General features: G+C 43.6%; 1 protein-coding gene across 3 annotated transcripts in view; it reads left to right on the forward strand.

Annotated features, from left to right (window-relative positions):
* RFTN2 (raftlin family member 2) overlaps positions 1-10,195 on the forward strand; it is a 56,878-nt gene extending 46,683 nt beyond the window's left edge. For 2 of the 3 annotated variants that reach the window (XM_030580966.1, XM_030580968.1), the window contains exons 9-10: positions 3,230-3,308; positions 8,563-10,195. In XM_030580966.1, coding sequence (XP_030436826.1) covers positions 3,230-3,308; positions 8,563-8,832 — 349 coding nt within the window. In that variant the 3' untranslated portion in view covers positions 8,833-10,195. Of the gene's footprint in view, positions 1-3,229; positions 3,313-8,562 lie in introns of all 3 variants that reach the window. The other variant, XM_030580969.1, reaches the window with a different exon arrangement.
* The last annotated feature ends 7,100 nt before the right edge of the window (positions 10,196-17,295 follow it).

The following is a 17,295-nucleotide window of genomic DNA, read 5'->3' on the forward strand; positions in this document are numbered from 1 at the left end:
TATAGACACTGGGAATACCCTCCCAGCCTAAGTATACAAGTACAAATTAAAATCCTTTCAGCAAAATACAAATTTGAACTCCTTCCAGCCAAATACACATGTGTAAATAAAGAAAACAAACATAAGCCTAACTCGCCTTATCACCTAGTACTTACTAGTCTGGACATATAAGAACCTGTATCAGGGAGATTGGAGAGAAACCTGGTTGCACGTCTGGTCACTCTCAGAACCCAGAGAGAACAACAACCAAACACTAACAGCACACACACAAACTTCCCTCCCTCAAGATTTGAAAGTATCCTGTCCCCTGATTGGTCCTCTGGTCAGGTGACAGCCAGGCTCACTGATCTTGTTAACCCTTTACAGGCAAAAGAGATATGAAGTACTTCTGTTCTATTAACTCTTACTTATCTGTTTATGACACAGCCCCTTGATGATTAGGATCGTTTCTCTTTTAAAGAATAAAGAGAAGGCAGAAACACAGTGAGAAGGGATGAATTTCCTCTTTTGAGTCCAGTTTTTTTAAACTATAGGAAGGCTCAGTTCTTACATTGATGTGAATGGAGAGCTCTTCATTGAAGCAGTGGAGTTACTCCATTGTAATTGTGTCAAGTATCAGGAGGTAGCCGTGTTAGTCTGTATCCGCAAAAACAACAAGGAGTCTTTAAGGTGCCACCAGACTCCTTGTTGTTTCCACTGTAACTGAAATTTACACTAGTGTAGCTGAGAACACAATTATTTGATCCAGTGTATAATAATCAGACTATGGAATAACAGAAAATACATGGCATTTACTTCTTTTACAAATATCTGAGCTAATTGTTTTCTGCATGTAGTGAAACAGCAGTCTGGCGTATATACAATATGTAGGCAAAGAAAAATGCTTATAATGAAGAAAGAATGCTGAATAAGTATAACTGTCTGATTTCTTTCAATCAAAGGAGTTCTGAATAATATACAAATAGTATAATGGCATGTCTTAGCTCATCATGAAGAAAGATACTGTTGGAATTAAACCTCGGATGTTTTAAGTAAATTCAAGTTCAAACGTTTATTGAACAGTGCTCTGAAAACGGCAATGTAGTGTTTTTGTTAACACCTCCTCCTGAAAGCATAAAATTGCTCTTCTGTCAAAGCAATTTTAAATAAACTCTATCCTGAATGAGAAATATCCTTCTTTTCATCTTACCTCTGGGAATTATGGTCATGCTAAAAGGTGATTAGAGTCAATCCCATTATCAGCTGCCATCTTTAAAAATACTGAGTTATGTATAAATTAATTGCATCAGTTACTAATGCTAGTCTAAGTTGGGTGCTCACTATATATCTTAGAAAATGCTGGTGATTCTTTTAATACTTTTTGTTGTTCCATGTAAGAACTTGGTAGTACACAGTAGCAAATACATTAGGACTTGTCTACATGGCGCAGTAGTGCACATCAATGGGGCGTGAATTCTAATGCACACCAACATGTGGCTCATTAACTGACCTGTGTAGACCCTACTGGCACACACTAAAAATTCCCTAGTTTGTTAATATAGACCCATTTCAAACAGTATTACACTAATGCACACTAGGGAATTTTTAGTGAACACCAGCAGGTCTCCACGGGCCACTTAGTGCACAACACCTTGGAGCACATTAGAATTGTGCACTGATGTACACCACCACACTGTATAGACAAGCCCAGAGAGACCTTCATGCATAATAAAAATTGTTGCTCAGCCAACATCAGTCACAAAGCAGCCCCTGCCTACTAAGCCAGTGAGCACTCCTGAAAATTGTTTCAGATGGAATCAAGTTCTCCAGCTATCTTTGGGAAGGTTAAAGTGTCATGATAATAGTTGGTTTTGGAATGTCACAGGGGAGAAAAAACAATAAATGGCAATGTCTTAATATTCAAAGTTAATAATTACTGAATTCTCAGAGGTGAAAACTTATTAGAGGTGTTCACAATCACACACATACAAAATGCATTTACATAGATGTGTGTGTGTATTTGTGTGTGTTGCATACAAAAAAAACACCTATATGAATGTTCAGGTTGCAAAGCTAAGTACTAAAAAATTAGGAAATGCCAGAATTAAGGTTGTCTGAGTATACAGGCTTCTACAACATGAGCTAACTGTGAAACTGGCAGCAGTAGTAGGCTATTATCCTCTATGTGACTCAGCCACTAGAAGGTGATGAGACACAGATTTTTCCAATGTGTTTAACATCTATTTGACAGCAGAGGAATGTGGAGACTTAGGAATCCTGGATTCGATTCCAGGTTTTGGAGGGAGTGTGGTAGAGTGACCTACAGACCTTCCTGCCCCTGTTCCCACTACTCACTCTTTCTCTGATCCCCTCTGCATCTGTCCATCACTGCCCCAACTTGCTCCTTACCTCTCTGTATTTCTTCAGGTCAGGTAGCTTCCTCTTCACTGCCTAAGCACCAGCAGCTGGAGCATGGAGAGAGAGAGAGAGAGAATCTTTCTGCTGTTAGTCCTGGTGCCACAACAGCCGCCAGCAGCCAGGAACAGTGATTAATTGCAGGAAAAGTCCTCCTCCCCATTGTACAAACCATGGGATAGAGCATGCTCGGTTGTTCTGTAGAGAAGGAGCATGCTCATTACAGTCGATATACAGGAGCTGTGAGAGTATGGGGAATGCTAGGAGCAGACAGAATTTTTGGCAAATGATATTGACAAACTCTAACAAGTCTCTATTCAGCATGTATGAGCTGCACCTTTCAGAGGTTTATATCTTAAATTTTCATGGGGCAATAAAAGGAACATTCCTGCCACAAGGACACCCCATTTTTCCACCCTCGTCAGCTAAATTTGAAGTCCCTGCTCCAACCTATGGCATCACTACAGCTTCTCAGTAAAAGGGTTTGTAAGAATTTTTTAACATGGGCAAGACAACATTTTCCCTAATGTCTGCCTCAAAAATGGCTGAATAATTTTATCTAAAACTTTCCAAAAAACTTCAGGCCAAGACAAGCACTGGCATGGAAAATTTCAGCCCAAATGTTTAAAGTTTGTCAAAATTAAAAGCAACTGAAAACAGGGCCTATACAAGAAACTGTTAGGCAACCTTAATTATAGGTGAGACTACCAACTCCTATAACATATGTTGTGTGTGCATGATAAAATGTACCCTGAAAGTCTAGATAATCAAAAGCAAGCTACAAATAAATGTTATTGCCTCTAAAACACTCAAATTATCTGCTTTAAACTTGCAGTGAAGGAAATCTGGCCACAAAGCAAGTTGTTTTCCTTCAGAGACCTGTTATGTGGAATTCAACTACCCAGACTCCAGAGGTGAGTAAGGATTATGTTCTTACTAAATCAGTATAAGCAGATACTGTAGTTGAATATGGACAGTGATTGGTGGCTGTTGATTAACCTTCTGCATCAACAGTTTTAAGTAATGATTTTTAGTTTCATACAGAAGCAAACTAGGATTTGAAATTAGGGAATAAAGAATGATAGAATGAGCCTTAACTATAGAAAGTTAGATGCAGGTTTCTAGAGGATATTAGAAGTTGTCTCAGTAATGTCACGTTGGGGTTTTTTAGTTTAGTTTCATTTTGTTTTTCCCCTTTTTGACTGGTTTGCATTTTATCTCAATTTTTCTCTAGCAATGCAGTTAGTTAGTAGGTGAAGCAGTACCTGGATGAAAACAATATCTCATATATAGCCTAAAATCTGTTATTTAGACTGAAATATTGTTTCCAGAATTAATCACTTCTCTGGTAGGATATCCTGTAGCTGTTCTTCCAAGAACTTTGGCAAGTCCTTCAATGCACTGCAACCATACCAATTCTGCCAGTATTCCACCTCATAAAGAAAACTTCATTCTGATCTCAAAACTCATTGAGAAGAATAAGCAAGTGATAGCATCATCTTTAGGTGAGCTGTGTGACAGGACATATGTTACCACATGAAAAAAATGTGGTAACAATAAAAGGCCCAAAAATAGCCCCTGCAGCAGCTGAACTTCAGCTGCTCCCTGTTCCATTTGGGGAACTCCGTCCTTGTAGCAACACTATAAAAGGCACATTGAGCATTATAGAGCTGGTGGTAATAACCACATGCAGTCAAGGGCCAGAGTTGCACAAGCAGTTGCAGATAGGTAGTGTAGTAAATTCTACCATCCACACAGCCCCACCAGGGAAGGCAGGACAAACTCTTATAAGACACTGCAGGTATGTTCCTCTGTATCCAGACCCAAATTAGCAACTTCACAGATAAACATTTTTGTAATAGTACTGTGTGATATAATGACATCTTCCCTTTGTCCGTCTGTGTTGACAACTCCATTAGCCTCCCAGAATCTCAGGCTCACCACCTTGAAGTCATATTTGAACCCTCCCTGTCCTTCTCTCCTCACATTCAAGCTGTCACCACATCCTGTACTAATCTCCCACTCCTTCTCTGTTCCTGGTTCATGCCCAGATCATCTCTTGCCTAGACTAGCATAACTTCCTCCTCTCAGACGTCCTCCCAGATCTGAAGAAGAGCTCTGTGTAAACTCAAAAGCTTGTCTCTCTCACCAACCGAAGTTGGTCCAATAAAAAAAGGTATTAATTCACCTCCCCTTCTTCCTCCTCTCTCCTGACTTTCCTGCCTCTTGTCTCTCCCTTTCCAATCTAATAAATATATACAGCTCAAATTATTATCTCCAGTCATGTGACGTTCTCTTCATCCACATACTTGCATTTTTTAATCCTTTCACTGCTTTCTTGTCTCTTTACTCAAAGTATGAACTCCTTGCCTTCAAGATTTTCTGTGCTGTTGCCCTTGCCTACATCTCAGCAAGCTTCAACCTATTCCTCCTCTTAGATTTTGCCAGCACCTCGGGTTTTAATGTACCCTTTGTCTTTTGTCTCCAGCTTGTTGCTTTGCAACTTTTTCACACTGCCCCTTTGCCTACATCTCAGCAAGCTTCAACCTATTCCTCCTCTTAGATTTTGCCAGCACCTCAGGTTTTAATGCACCCTTTGTCTTTTGTCTCCAGCTTGTTGCTTTGCAACTTTTTCACACTGCCCCTTCGCCTGGAACAGTTTCCTTCCTCCAGGAACAGGGCCGGCTCTACTGTTTTTGCCACCCCAAGCAGCGTGCCGAATTGCCGCCGTGGATGGCAAGGGCAGTCCGTGTGCTTTATGGGCGGCACGTGCGTTTCTGCGGTGGCAGCAATTCGGCGGCAGCTTCTATGTTCAGCTGTCCACGGCAGCGCAGCTTCTGTCTTCCAGCTGAAGACAAAAGCTGCCTCTGAATTTCCGCCGCCACGGAAACGCGTGTGCTGTCCTAACGGCACACGGACTGCCCCCGCCATCTGCGGTGGCAATTCGGTGCGCTGCTTGGGGGCAAACACACGCAGATTGCCGCCCCTTGCAGATTGCCGCCCCAAGCACCTGCTTGGGATGCTGGTGCCTGGAGCCGGCCCTGTCCAGGACACCAACTGTCCTCAGTTATACTCTTCAAATCCTGTTATTTACTCTTTTCATGCCTGACATTAAACTCTTAATGATTTATCTCATTAAATTTTTTAAATGACATCTTGTTAGTTCCAAATCAGTTTTAGCTGTTAACAGACCAAACTATGTGACTTTTCTGATGTTTTCCTTTCCCTGTGTTTTTTTTTTCTGTATTATGTATAATCTGGATTTTAAATCTCCTCTCAGGGACCTTGTCTTCCTGTATATCTGTAATGCACCACACACTCTACTACTAATTATTAATTATTATCTCCACCACCACCTATAAAGCAATTACAGAACAATTAAGACAGGTTCCCACAGTGAGAGGTTTAAAATCCAAGTAAACTATAGTTTGTTAAAAATAATCCATCTGAGTGACTGATCAATCTTGTAAGAATGCTTGAAGTTCAAGACAGGAGACATTTGTACCCACCCGTTTAAATTCTCTGTTTCACCTAATCTTGTGACGATCAGCAGTTGGATGACCATTACATCCTTTGAGTTAAAAACCCATAAGGATAGGGTGTGCTGTAGCCATTCTTTTATTTCCTTGAAATCTGAATGCCTTGACTTAAATATTAATGTACAGGAAGTCTGTAAATAAGGAATAGTTGATGTATATCTACCTACTGTCATATGGGACCAGTGTATTTAAAACATAAAAGAACTCAGTATCTAAATACACATGCCCTTTCTAGCACTGATGAATGTTTTGTTTCTCTAGCAGGAAATAATGCACTGAGGTCATTTCAGTGTGGAATGAGTAAGTGGTTCAGTCTGGAGCTGAATAGCATTTTTTAAACTTTTCCTGTTTTTTCCATTTATAACATGATTTTTGTCTAAACCTTAAACTTGCCTAAAGAAACAAAATGTTATAAAGGATAAGTCATTTCAACAAAATGGCCATGGTTTAGCAACCAAACAATTCTTACCTCTATATACCTCCATTTAATGGATGAAATCCATATGCTTACTAATTCTGCCTGACTAATGTAGTCTGTCTCACAAGCTGTGTACTGCGCAGATAGATTTCATGTCTAAACTCAGATCTGAAGCATTCTCCATTTTTAACTTCTGCCCTAGAAACCCTTAATGAATAAATTCTCGTTAAGATGATCCCTGCATGGGATCTGATATACGTGAGGTATTAAATGTTGGCAAATTAGTGTTTCTTTTTGCTTAGGGAGACCTAGGTGACCTCCATGGTACTGAGGATTACACTTTGACTTGTATTTTATTCTTGACTATAGTCTCTTTTCTGATGGCTGTTGTGAAGTTTGCGTTATGTTGAAGCTGTTGTTTTTAAGAAACCTCTTTAGGCCCAAAATGTAGGTTTTATAAAAACAAGAGAATTGTTTCTTGTTTAAAAATAAAATTCTGATGGAAACCGTTGTTTGTTTGGGTCTAAAAACATTCCCCTAAAGCATTTGCAGCTCAAACATTGCAGCACATGAGAGTCAGAAAGTGAAACTGAGTAGGTTACCTCAGTCTAACTGGTTGAATGACACAAAGTAAATAAATAGCCTTAGTATTGCCTATCCCAACATTTAAATATAATGAGTCAAGCTCCCAGAAACCATGAGATTGGCTTAAACATCATGAGATTTTAAAATCAGTAATTTTGAGGTTCTTTTTATTTGCTTTCTCATAGTGGAGTCTTTAGGCTTCACAAATCTTAAGCTTTTCTTTGCAACTATAAGAGCTAGAAATGCACTTTATTTTTATTTTCTAAGGAAGTTGAGATTGCCAGGTAATAACATGATTCTAGCAGCAGGGACTTTAAGAAAAACACCAAATATCACAGCATTCATAATATAAATCATGAGAGTTGGCAATACTGTAAATATCAGCCCTTATCCTGCCTTCTACTGCACAGGGTGTGGAAGCCTGACCCCAGGTAGCAGCTGGTATATGCAGCTTACTTTTCTCAGCAGCAAGCAGAAAATGCCCCAAACTTGTTCTGTGGCCCCACAAACCCCCATGAAGAAAGCATTAATTAGGAACAGTCCATTTCCTCTCTCCTCCACTTCAGGCTTTATGATGGGATGGTAGAATTTTGTCTGGCACATGGTTTCCTTACTTTTCAATGGCCTCGTGGATTACAGGATCATATTTTAATGTTTTTCATCTAATGGTAGTTATAACATTTGTTTCTCTCAACAAATGGTTCAGAGGGCAATGCAACTAAGTCAGAAAAGCAACCCTGAATGATAAAGCTCTGAAACTGACCCATGCACAAAATTTTATTAGACTTTCTTCCTTCCTTTTGTGCGGGCCTCACCACACCTCACTGAGGCAGCCAAACAAAATTATTTCCCTTCTCTTTCTCCAGGGGCCACTACTTCCCTTTAGTCTTAATGTGCAGTCTGTCATGTATCAATCACCTCCACATCCCTTTCCTTTATCCAAAGGGACATTATTTAATAGTTTCAGAAGGGGTGCAGGAAAAAGTTCAAACTGTATAAGAGAGAGTTAATGCTGTGTAATGGTCTAAGAATGGCACAAGGGGTCAGGAACTCCTGTGTTCTCATCTTGGCTCTGACACTGATTTTGTGTGACCTTGGCCAACTCATTTAACCTATCCATGCCTCAGTTTCCTCACCTACAAAATGGAAATAATTATGCCTATTCACAGGAGTGAAGTGAGAAATAGTTGGTTAATGTTTGTAAATGGCTTTGAATGTAAAGTGCTATATAAGTGCTAAATAATATAACAGCTACTTTCTGTTAACATGGGTCCTGTGCTTGCTCTAACCTTGGTCCTATAAAGTGTCTTTCCTTGTCTTTTGATCTGAGGCAATTACTTGCTTATTTCTCAAACTGAATAAATTATTTCTTAAGTTTTATTCTTTATTTATCATTTCTATATTCCAAAGGAGTTTGTAATGTAGGGCAGCTATATTCTGGAACAAGCAAAAAATTCCTGTGGTGTCCCATAAGTCTCCTCTATAACTACTCCTTAAATTAAATTCATATGTTTTAGGTGTGGAACCTTTTTAATGCTTTTAGCTGTTTATTCCAAAATCTAGGTTCTAACTCCTTTTTTTGCCTGTTCTGTTTAACTCAGTGCTCAAACATCTCTTGTGTTTCAGAAAAAATCCACAAAGCAGCTCAGAAGTGACGAGAAAGGCAAAGTCTCTAGCAGAAGTATTGGTTTAGACACAGCTACGTCTCACCCTGCAGAAAGTGGGCATCCACCTGATGAGTTTCATCTGTCTCCTTCTAAACGATGTTGGATCAAGGAGGGATCTGCCCAATATGAAAGCTTCTCAGGATTCAATAGCTGCGATAGTGTGTTAAGGGAAATGGATGATGGACAGTTCGAGCAGGAAGATGGAGCCACTCAGGTCACGTGTATGTGACCAAGTAAGTAACTGTATTGGAGGGAACTGTAAATAATTTAAACAAATGTAAAGATTGAAGTTACTACATTACTTTATATGCATTTGTATAATCCTTTGGTTTTCCCAGACTCATGTTTATATATCTTTTGCTACTTTCTAGAGTTATACAGTTAGCAAATAATACTACTACTGTAAAATACCTTGGGTTTATGTCTGTTCTTAATGGAATATTGCATTTCTAGAACTCTGCTTATTTCATTAGTCATAGTCTCAATTATGCTTATAAACAACAGGGAAGCAAACTTGGCAGATCAGATATGGCATGTGGTCTAAGAGACAGTGAAAACATTATGCTTTCCACAATTAGAGGGAAATGGTATTTTTCTAAAAGAGTATCACAAATGTTAGAGGATTTAAAAAAACTAACTATAAAGTACTTGACTGTCCTTTTAAGTTTTAATTGCAATTTTCAGTGTATTTGCTGTGCCTAAATCCAGAACCTGTTAAACCTAGAAATGTCAGTGCTGCACTTCAGTCTCAATGAGAGTACTGTAGCAGGATGTACCTAACATACAAAGCTACATTCCAGCTTGCATATGTGCACACTGTTAAAACCAAGAGCAATGGGAGTGTGTGGGGTGGATGTTTTCTGCCCTCATTCAGTTACATCTAAAAGAAAGGAGCTGTCAGGGACAATCCAAAACTAAGACAAAGGGCCTCATAGGACATAGTCAACACAACTAACTATTACCTTACCAATTAATGGAAACAGATCATTTGGAAGGCTATGCAGAGTATTACCAGTAAGATTATGGGTGCACAGTAACACTGCTTGTATGTAGCTCTGTTTTGGGGTCAGTCATGTGGAAAGGCAAAATTAGACCCATCGGATCATATATGAAAACATAAAAGCTATGTCTCAACTGAATACATATATCAGTGTGTATAAAATGTATTCACCTGTTCATAGAGTTCCTGGCTGGAAGAGACTTGCTTGCAGATGTAATTATGAAAACTATTCTAGATCAGCATCTTCAAGGAGAGTAGCTCAAGAGGCCTGAGTACTGAGAAACCCTAACACTGACATAGGTGTGTTGGAAGAAGTGTTAATAGTGATTTTCTGCAGCTGTATTGCAATAATAATTCAGTCACTGCCTAATTTGATCAGCCATTTAGCTTATTATAAACCTCTGGAACCAAGTCATTAGTATAAAAATAAAGTAACAGTTTTCATCCTTTATTCTGATCAATGTTGGTCTCTTTAGGCTGGTATTGTAGTTCAGTCATTGCCTATAGAAAGTTGCCATTTAATTTATAGAGGATGCAAAAATTTTAAATGAGAAAAGGACGGAGAGTGGGGGAAGGCAAATTAAAATGCATATGCCGATGATAAAGGTGATTGAATAATGCAAGTTTTAGTTGCAATCAATCACTGTTATGGACATTATAAGCACAAGCTGTGACCTGCATCTTCACAAGACATTTGATTAACAGGATCAATCCCTAATTTCATTTAAACTGATGGAAACAGATTTGGCCAAAATAAGAATTGCACAGTACTAAGAAAATGTAATTAAATGACAATCGGGGTCCTTTTACTATAGTTGGATGGAAGGAAGGCCTCGCTTAACTGACCCTTCTCTTTCTTTAACCACTTTGCACACACGATGCATTAGGTAAAATCCCTCTCCAGTATTATCCCATATACATCCCCTTTGAAATGGCTCTCTTCCAGTAGAATGTTTATACTTCAAAGAAGGCTGCTGTGTTCTATTGCCATCATGGAGATCAGCAATGGAGAGAACAGCATTAACAGGCTGCAAAGGAACTTCTGGCCCAGACCAGTAGGATGGTGGAATTCACAGTTTACAGAAGGAATGATCATTGGATCCTTAGGGGCCAGCAGGGTGGTGAGAACATGTTTTATGTTATTACTGTGTAATGAGCAACACTGAGTCAGGGAAAGGTTTAGTGCTATTTCAGTTCAATTCAAGTCCATGGGGTTTTGTTTGTTCGTTTTACAGAAAATCCAAGAAATAACGCACGTCAGAGAATGAAATTATTTTAATGGAAGCTGGTAATAACCCCTCTATTTAAGCTGCCTAACACTTTTTCTATTGTAGCAGATTCTTGCCAGTTTGTTTGGTTGCTTTGAGAAGCTGTAACACCTCCGGGTATTTAAATTTGGCAGAGAAAACCGCTGGGATTAGAGATGTGCCTTTTACTTGTCCCATGAAATTCCATTCAGGTTTGGTGGAGTTATAAATGGTTTAAAATTGCCATTTCCCTTCTCTCTCTTGAATTCTTCAGGAAAATGTTGGTGGATTGTCAAAATAATAACTGAATTTGAAAGTTTTCAGAGCCCAGTCCATCTCACAGCGCACACAACTGGGTACGCTGGGAACTGCCAGAGTAGCTTATGCAGTGGGGTTTTGGGGAAGAGCTTAGATGGGGCTTCCCCCGTGCCCTTAGCCAAATAGACCCAGCATATGACTGCAGCATCTCATCCCATTTCTGGGGAGCTTGCTACACCTCCCAAGGTGGAGGGGACAGAGAAATCTAAGTCAGGGTCCTCAAGCACTTCCAGGGGTCCAGCACATAGTTCCAGTGGCCCACTCCTCCTCTAGGATAACAGCCTTCTTCTGCAGCCAGCTAATGTGGTTAGTCCTGTAGCTCAGATGGTAGTTTGTTTTGCATTGCCGAAAGTTCAGGGTTCAAATGATCAGAATGATGCAGGAATGAAGGGTGTAAGAGTTCTTACAGTTACACATAAAAATGTTTTTACTTTTTTCCTTTTTAAAAAAGCTACATTTAAAAATGGTTTATGTTGCAAAGTCTGGCACTTGCAGGTTAGGCAAATTTAGGGCTGCCTGAGCAACTTCTGTTTGGCTCCCAGGTTCCTATTAATTATGGTACATAAGAATGGTCTGACTCAGTGGGGCCAAAGGTCCATCTAGCCCAGTATCCTGTCTTCCGACAGGGGCCAATGCCAGGTGCCCCAGAGGTAATGAACAGAACAGGTAATCACCAAGTGATCCATCCCCTGTCACTCATTCCCAACTCTGGCAAACAGAGGCTAGGGACACTATCCCTGCCTACCCTGGCTAATAGCCATTGATGGACCTACCCTCCTTGAATTTATCTAGTTCCTTTTTGAACCCTGTTATGATCTTGGTCTTCACAACATCCTCTGCCAAAGAGTTCCACAGGTTGGCTGTGCTTTGTGTGAAGAAATACTTCCTTTTATTTGTTTTAAACCTGCTGCCTATTAATTTCATTTGGTGACCCCTAGTTCTTGTGTTATGTTGTATTATGGTAAAGTCTTTAAGTGCATGATCACATGCTGTTTTTCCTACAGGACCCCTGCTTCAATAAGTACACAAGGGGAGACTTAAAAGTTAGGAAATGCCAGATTTATGCTGAATGTTTGACTTTGTAACCAGAAAAACAAATGGCATTAAAAGATAGTTAATATACAATAAATACTTAGAGTACATCAGTCAAATCTGCAGAAGCAGCTAAATATGCGCACACAAAGGAAATAGGCAAATGTATCATTACACTATACCAAGAACTTTGTAACATGCAAACTTAAAGCTTTTTTCAAGTTATAAAAGCTCCAGTCCAACTGCTTTTTGGGGTAAAGGGCTAACTTGTATTCCTGTGTGGAATAGTTTAATGGTAGTAAATCCTAGAGAACATAAAACTTAACTGCAACTTCAGGTAACATGACAAATAGTAAAGCTGTAGGCTATCTCCCAGAAACCTACTCTACAATTATTATACAGCTGTGCTGAGGCCCAGCACCTTTGTGTTTCACTCATCTAATAGATGACATATGAGTTTCTTCCCCCTGCAAGAGGCCCAGTATACATACTATTTAACTCAGACATGACTTTCCCAGAACACTCACCCTGTATTCTAGAGCTTTCTATTTTCTTTTGCTACATAACCAGCAAGTGTAAGGTCTTTTGTAATTTTTCACCGTCTGCCTATAAATTCCTGCCACAGACTTGAGGTCACTTAAGAGAGACTGATGTTTCAAAGGATGACATTACGAAACAACATCAGAAACTTAAATACAGTCAGTCACCAGGACTGGAGATATTAAAGGGAATCTAAAGGGAATAAAATATCTATAGTAGAGCACAGCCTGAAGGACAGAAATTGATCCATAAGACAAAGCAATAACTTTGGTATCTGGTGTCCAGACTGAAGAAAAGCAGCTGAGATGGAGACAGGTAATGAGATACGGAGCCTTTCACCTCTCAGAACGCTGCCCTACAAAGTTCAGCACACCCTCAGCTCCCACTATAGTCACGTTAGGTCACTCAATACCTTGCAGAATTGGGCCCCAAATTGCCAGTTCAGCAGCAACCCAAAGTTACTGCTGTTTGGTAGCCATTACGAAATGAGTTTGTGGCCTTCGTTCAGCTGAGCTACTGAACTGCTTTTTTCAGATCTATTTTTAACCAAAATATAAAGTAGTACAGGTAATGCACAGGTTTTATAGATCCTGAACTTTGCATCAGCTAAAGTTGTTTGTGTGTCTATCAGCAAGACATAGACTTCAGGCAGGAGGTGTCAAGACCTATTAATAAAAGAACATCCAGCTTGCTGCAACCATTTGAACTTTACTTGCAGCTTAGGTAGGTGAGCTTTCCACAGTATTCGACCCCACCTGCACTGGGGGTTCTGCTCTGAAGTACTGGGCCTTGGTTTTCTGCCGTGATGTTCTCCCCTATGGCAGGGCAGGACAAATTGTGACTTCTCCACAAGCAAGGAAACATTGCATAGTCTAGGTCAGCAAACACTTTTTGACCAACCTTGATTCCGACGTGTGGAGCAGCAAGTCCTAATATCCAGTTGACGGAATATTGCCAGTGTGAGAATGCATTGAGGTTGTGTAGAAATATGACAAAAACCGAAAACCAATCTGCATTCTTACACCGGTACTAGTGTGAAGATCACGCACCAGATTTAGCCAAATATCTGGAACACCAACTTGCACAAGACAAAGTGCTGAACTGTCGACCGATTCAAACGCCGCTCGGCTCTCACTGCATCTTCCAACTCCTCATGAGTCAGACATCCACCAACAGTACAGTGTCTGGCATCTTTCTGAAGATTCTGTTGAAGCTGTGAAATATGCACAGGCCATTGAAGATGATATGTGTAACCTTGGTACCCTCTCAGACAACCTGGAGGTCGCCTGGAGTGGTATACATAACGCTATATCATATGCTGCCACTGGAACTTTTATTTCTTCTTCGAGTGCTTGCTCATATCGATTACAATTAGCTGTGTGCGTGCCGCATGCACAGCCATCAGAAAGATTTTCCCCTCACAGCATCCGTCAGGTTGGCTGTGAAGCCCCCTGGAGTGGCACCTACATGGCGCTCAATATATGATCCTGCCGACCCAGGGCCCCCTCAGTTCCTTCTTACCGCCCGTGACAGTCGTTGGAACTCTGGCATCTTGCTCTGCAAGTTCTCCACGTTTTCCTAGCTTTAGTAGATAGTTGTTGGTTGTTTTTGTTTTAGTTAGTGGCAGTTGGGTTGGGGGATACCCTCCACCCTGACTGTTCTTCTTGGGGGCTTCACCCAAGTCCCTGGGATTCAAGCCCTGCAGGTCCTGCTCCAAGCCCATGCCAGCATCACTCTTGTCTAAAAGTGTCTGGTGGAGGCTCACCAACCTGAGAAGTGCAGGATCTGCAAGGGAATTCGTCCTCAGACTAAAAAGGAGCTGGATTCTCCTGAAGCAGCTCCTTATGGAGGCAGCACTTAGGCCCCAGCCTCCTCCGACATGGAAGGACCCGGCACTGAGTTATTCGGTACGCAGCGTCCTGGCGGCGGTAGTGGAGGCAGCACTGTGGTTGGATTTTGGCCGAGACCCGTGGCACCGCCACTCCCTGGGACCGAAGCCGGCAACATCGACTCGGCACCTCTCCCACTCCCTGGCACCAAAGTGGCCCCGAAAGTCGGAGACGGGTGGCTCTCCTGCACAGAGACCCACTCACCTGGAGCCAGCCACTGTGGTGCATCCCAGAGGAGAGCTCCCGGGAGTGGAGGTCGGGGACGTGGCACCATCGATTTCAGTCCCACTATGGGAACCATTCAGTCCGGTGCTGTTCAACTCCTCAACCCGCAGCGTTGTAGATGTCCAGTTGCCTTACACTCCGGACACCTTTGCGGCTGCAAAAGGACCTCATCACCATGAAGGCTTGGGGGTCCCTCTGCTCTACGCCAAGCTGCCGGTGCCCTAGGAACTGGCACCGTCTTGAGGCAATCTAGTGTTGATCTGACTGTTGGCTCTGGTGGTTGAGCCCTGGCACCACTCTCCATCGCAGCACCCGTTGTACTCATGACGCCAGTCATATTCGCGGCACTACTACAGTTCACATTGATGCTCCTGATCACAGTGCTGCTCCGCTTGCTGGTCGCCGGACCCAGCACCGATCATGGCGCCGTTCATCCTGGCGTGGCTCCAGGCCACCATACTGCTCCAGGTCTCAGCACTGCTCTCCAGACTCACGCCGCTCTCCTTCTCCTCAGTGCCGCTGCCCAGCACAGATCTGCTCGGCACCGCCCTGGCCCTCAGAGTCCGGATCTCGTTCCTCAGCTTCAGAGACAAGATCACAGTTTTCAGACCCATACTGCTGCTAGTTGGACTATAGCTGCCCTGAAGCGGGGGTAGGACCATGCCAGGCACATGGGCAGGGACCCACACAGAGGCCGTTTGGGACCCCATGGGCATACCACCAGACCCAGGGTGCACAGTTTGGTGCTTCCTCGCTGGCCACCTCTGAACCACAGGTGCCAGAAGCCTCTGTCAGTTGGCTCACTCTTGGGGATGTGAATAAGGTGTTGTGCCCCCTCCCCACCTTGGGACTCCCTCCCCCCAGGTTCCTGAGCCTGGACCCAGGCTCAGTGACACAGGGCATCGAGCCCGCGTGGCACGGGGGGTCAGGATGACCCTCTCCCCCACCTCCCTCCCGTGGCCTCTTTGTCCTCCTCCCCTGATGAGGCTAGGGTGGGCACCTCTGTCTCCAGGCCACCCTCCATAGATATCCATGCTCATCAGGACCTCTGGCACAAGGTGGCACACAACATGGGTCTGCAGGCAGAGGAGTTGGTGGAATCGGAGGATCCAGTGGTGGACATTTGGCCCTGGAAGGTCCGTCAAGCGTGGCCCTGCCCCTCATCAAGACCATCCAGACCAATGCCAAAACCATCTGGCAGACCCCGGCCTCCATCCTGCCTACGGCCAAAGGAGTCAAACATAAATACTTTGTCCTCTCGAAGGGGTACAACTATTTGTTCATGCACCCACAGCCCTGCTCGCTGTTGGTTGCAGCTGTGAATGAGAAGTAGAGGCATGAGCAGCCACCCCCAGTGCTCAAGTCGAAGGATGCCAAGGGGCTGGACTTGTTTGGCCGCAGGGTGGGCTCCAGCTCCAGACTGCCCATCAGCAGGCAATCCTGAGCTGCTACATCTTTAACTCCTGGAACTCCATGCTGAAGTTCAAGGAGCTTGTGCCTCCTGAGTCCAGGGAGGAGTTTGGGACCCTTGTTGACGAGGGCAAGATGGTGGCACGGACCTCTTTTCAGGCCTCACTGGACACTGCAGACTCAGCTGCGTGTACCTCTTCCTCCAGGATTGCCATGAGGCACACCTCCTGACTGCAAACCTCTGGCCTGCCCCCTGCAGTTTATCAGATGCTGCAGGACCTGCCCCTTCACGGGGAAGGCCTCTTTGCAGAGCAGACTGACTCTTGCCTGCATAGCCTTAAGGACTCGAGGACGACTGTAGTGAGGTGCCCTGGCTCCCAGATGCGCCTGAGAGGGCCGAGCCCCTGCAGCCTCCAACGTGGGTGGAGCCGCCACCACCACCCGTTCCCGCCCCCTGGAAGTCAAGGGGCAGGACAGGAAGTATAAAAGCACAGCCCCGGCGCTCACTTGGAGGCCGGCTGCCGAAGAGACCAGATGCGGCTGGCCAAGCTCCCGCCCAGCCTGAGCTTTCCCGTGCCCGGTATCCTGAGGAGGACTGGCCGAGCCTGCCCTGTGCCCGGTATCCTGAGGATCTGCCTGAGCTTCCCTGTGCCTGGTATCCTGAGGAACCCATGGTCTGGGACCCACCAGAAGAAGCCAGCAAGACACAGGTACCCAGAGAGGGGGAGGTCGGAAGTGGCCCGGGGGTAGCCGACTCTGGTTTGGCTCCCGAAGAGCCTGAACCAATGTCGGTGTGTTGCGGCCAGGATCCCCACTGACAGCAGCGAGTCTTGGCCGCTGCTAGGGCCCCGGGCTGGAACGCAGTGGAGTGGGAGGGCCTGCGTTCCCCCCGCCACCCATCCAAGGGTGGCAGACTCCCCCTCTCCCCGGCCTGAGGAGGCCTTCTTCATAGACTTACTGTTTGAACTGCTGCTCAGCCCCTGCCTAAGGGTCTGAGCCCTGTGCCTGTTTGCTGCCCCGCCCTGAGCCAG

The sequence above is a fragment of the Gopherus evgoodei genome, chromosome 11 (assembly GCF_007399415.2).
Source record: "Gopherus evgoodei ecotype Sinaloan lineage chromosome 11, rGopEvg1_v1.p, whole genome shotgun sequence".
Classification (NCBI taxonomy): Eukaryota; Metazoa; Chordata; order Testudines; family Testudinidae; genus Gopherus; species Gopherus evgoodei.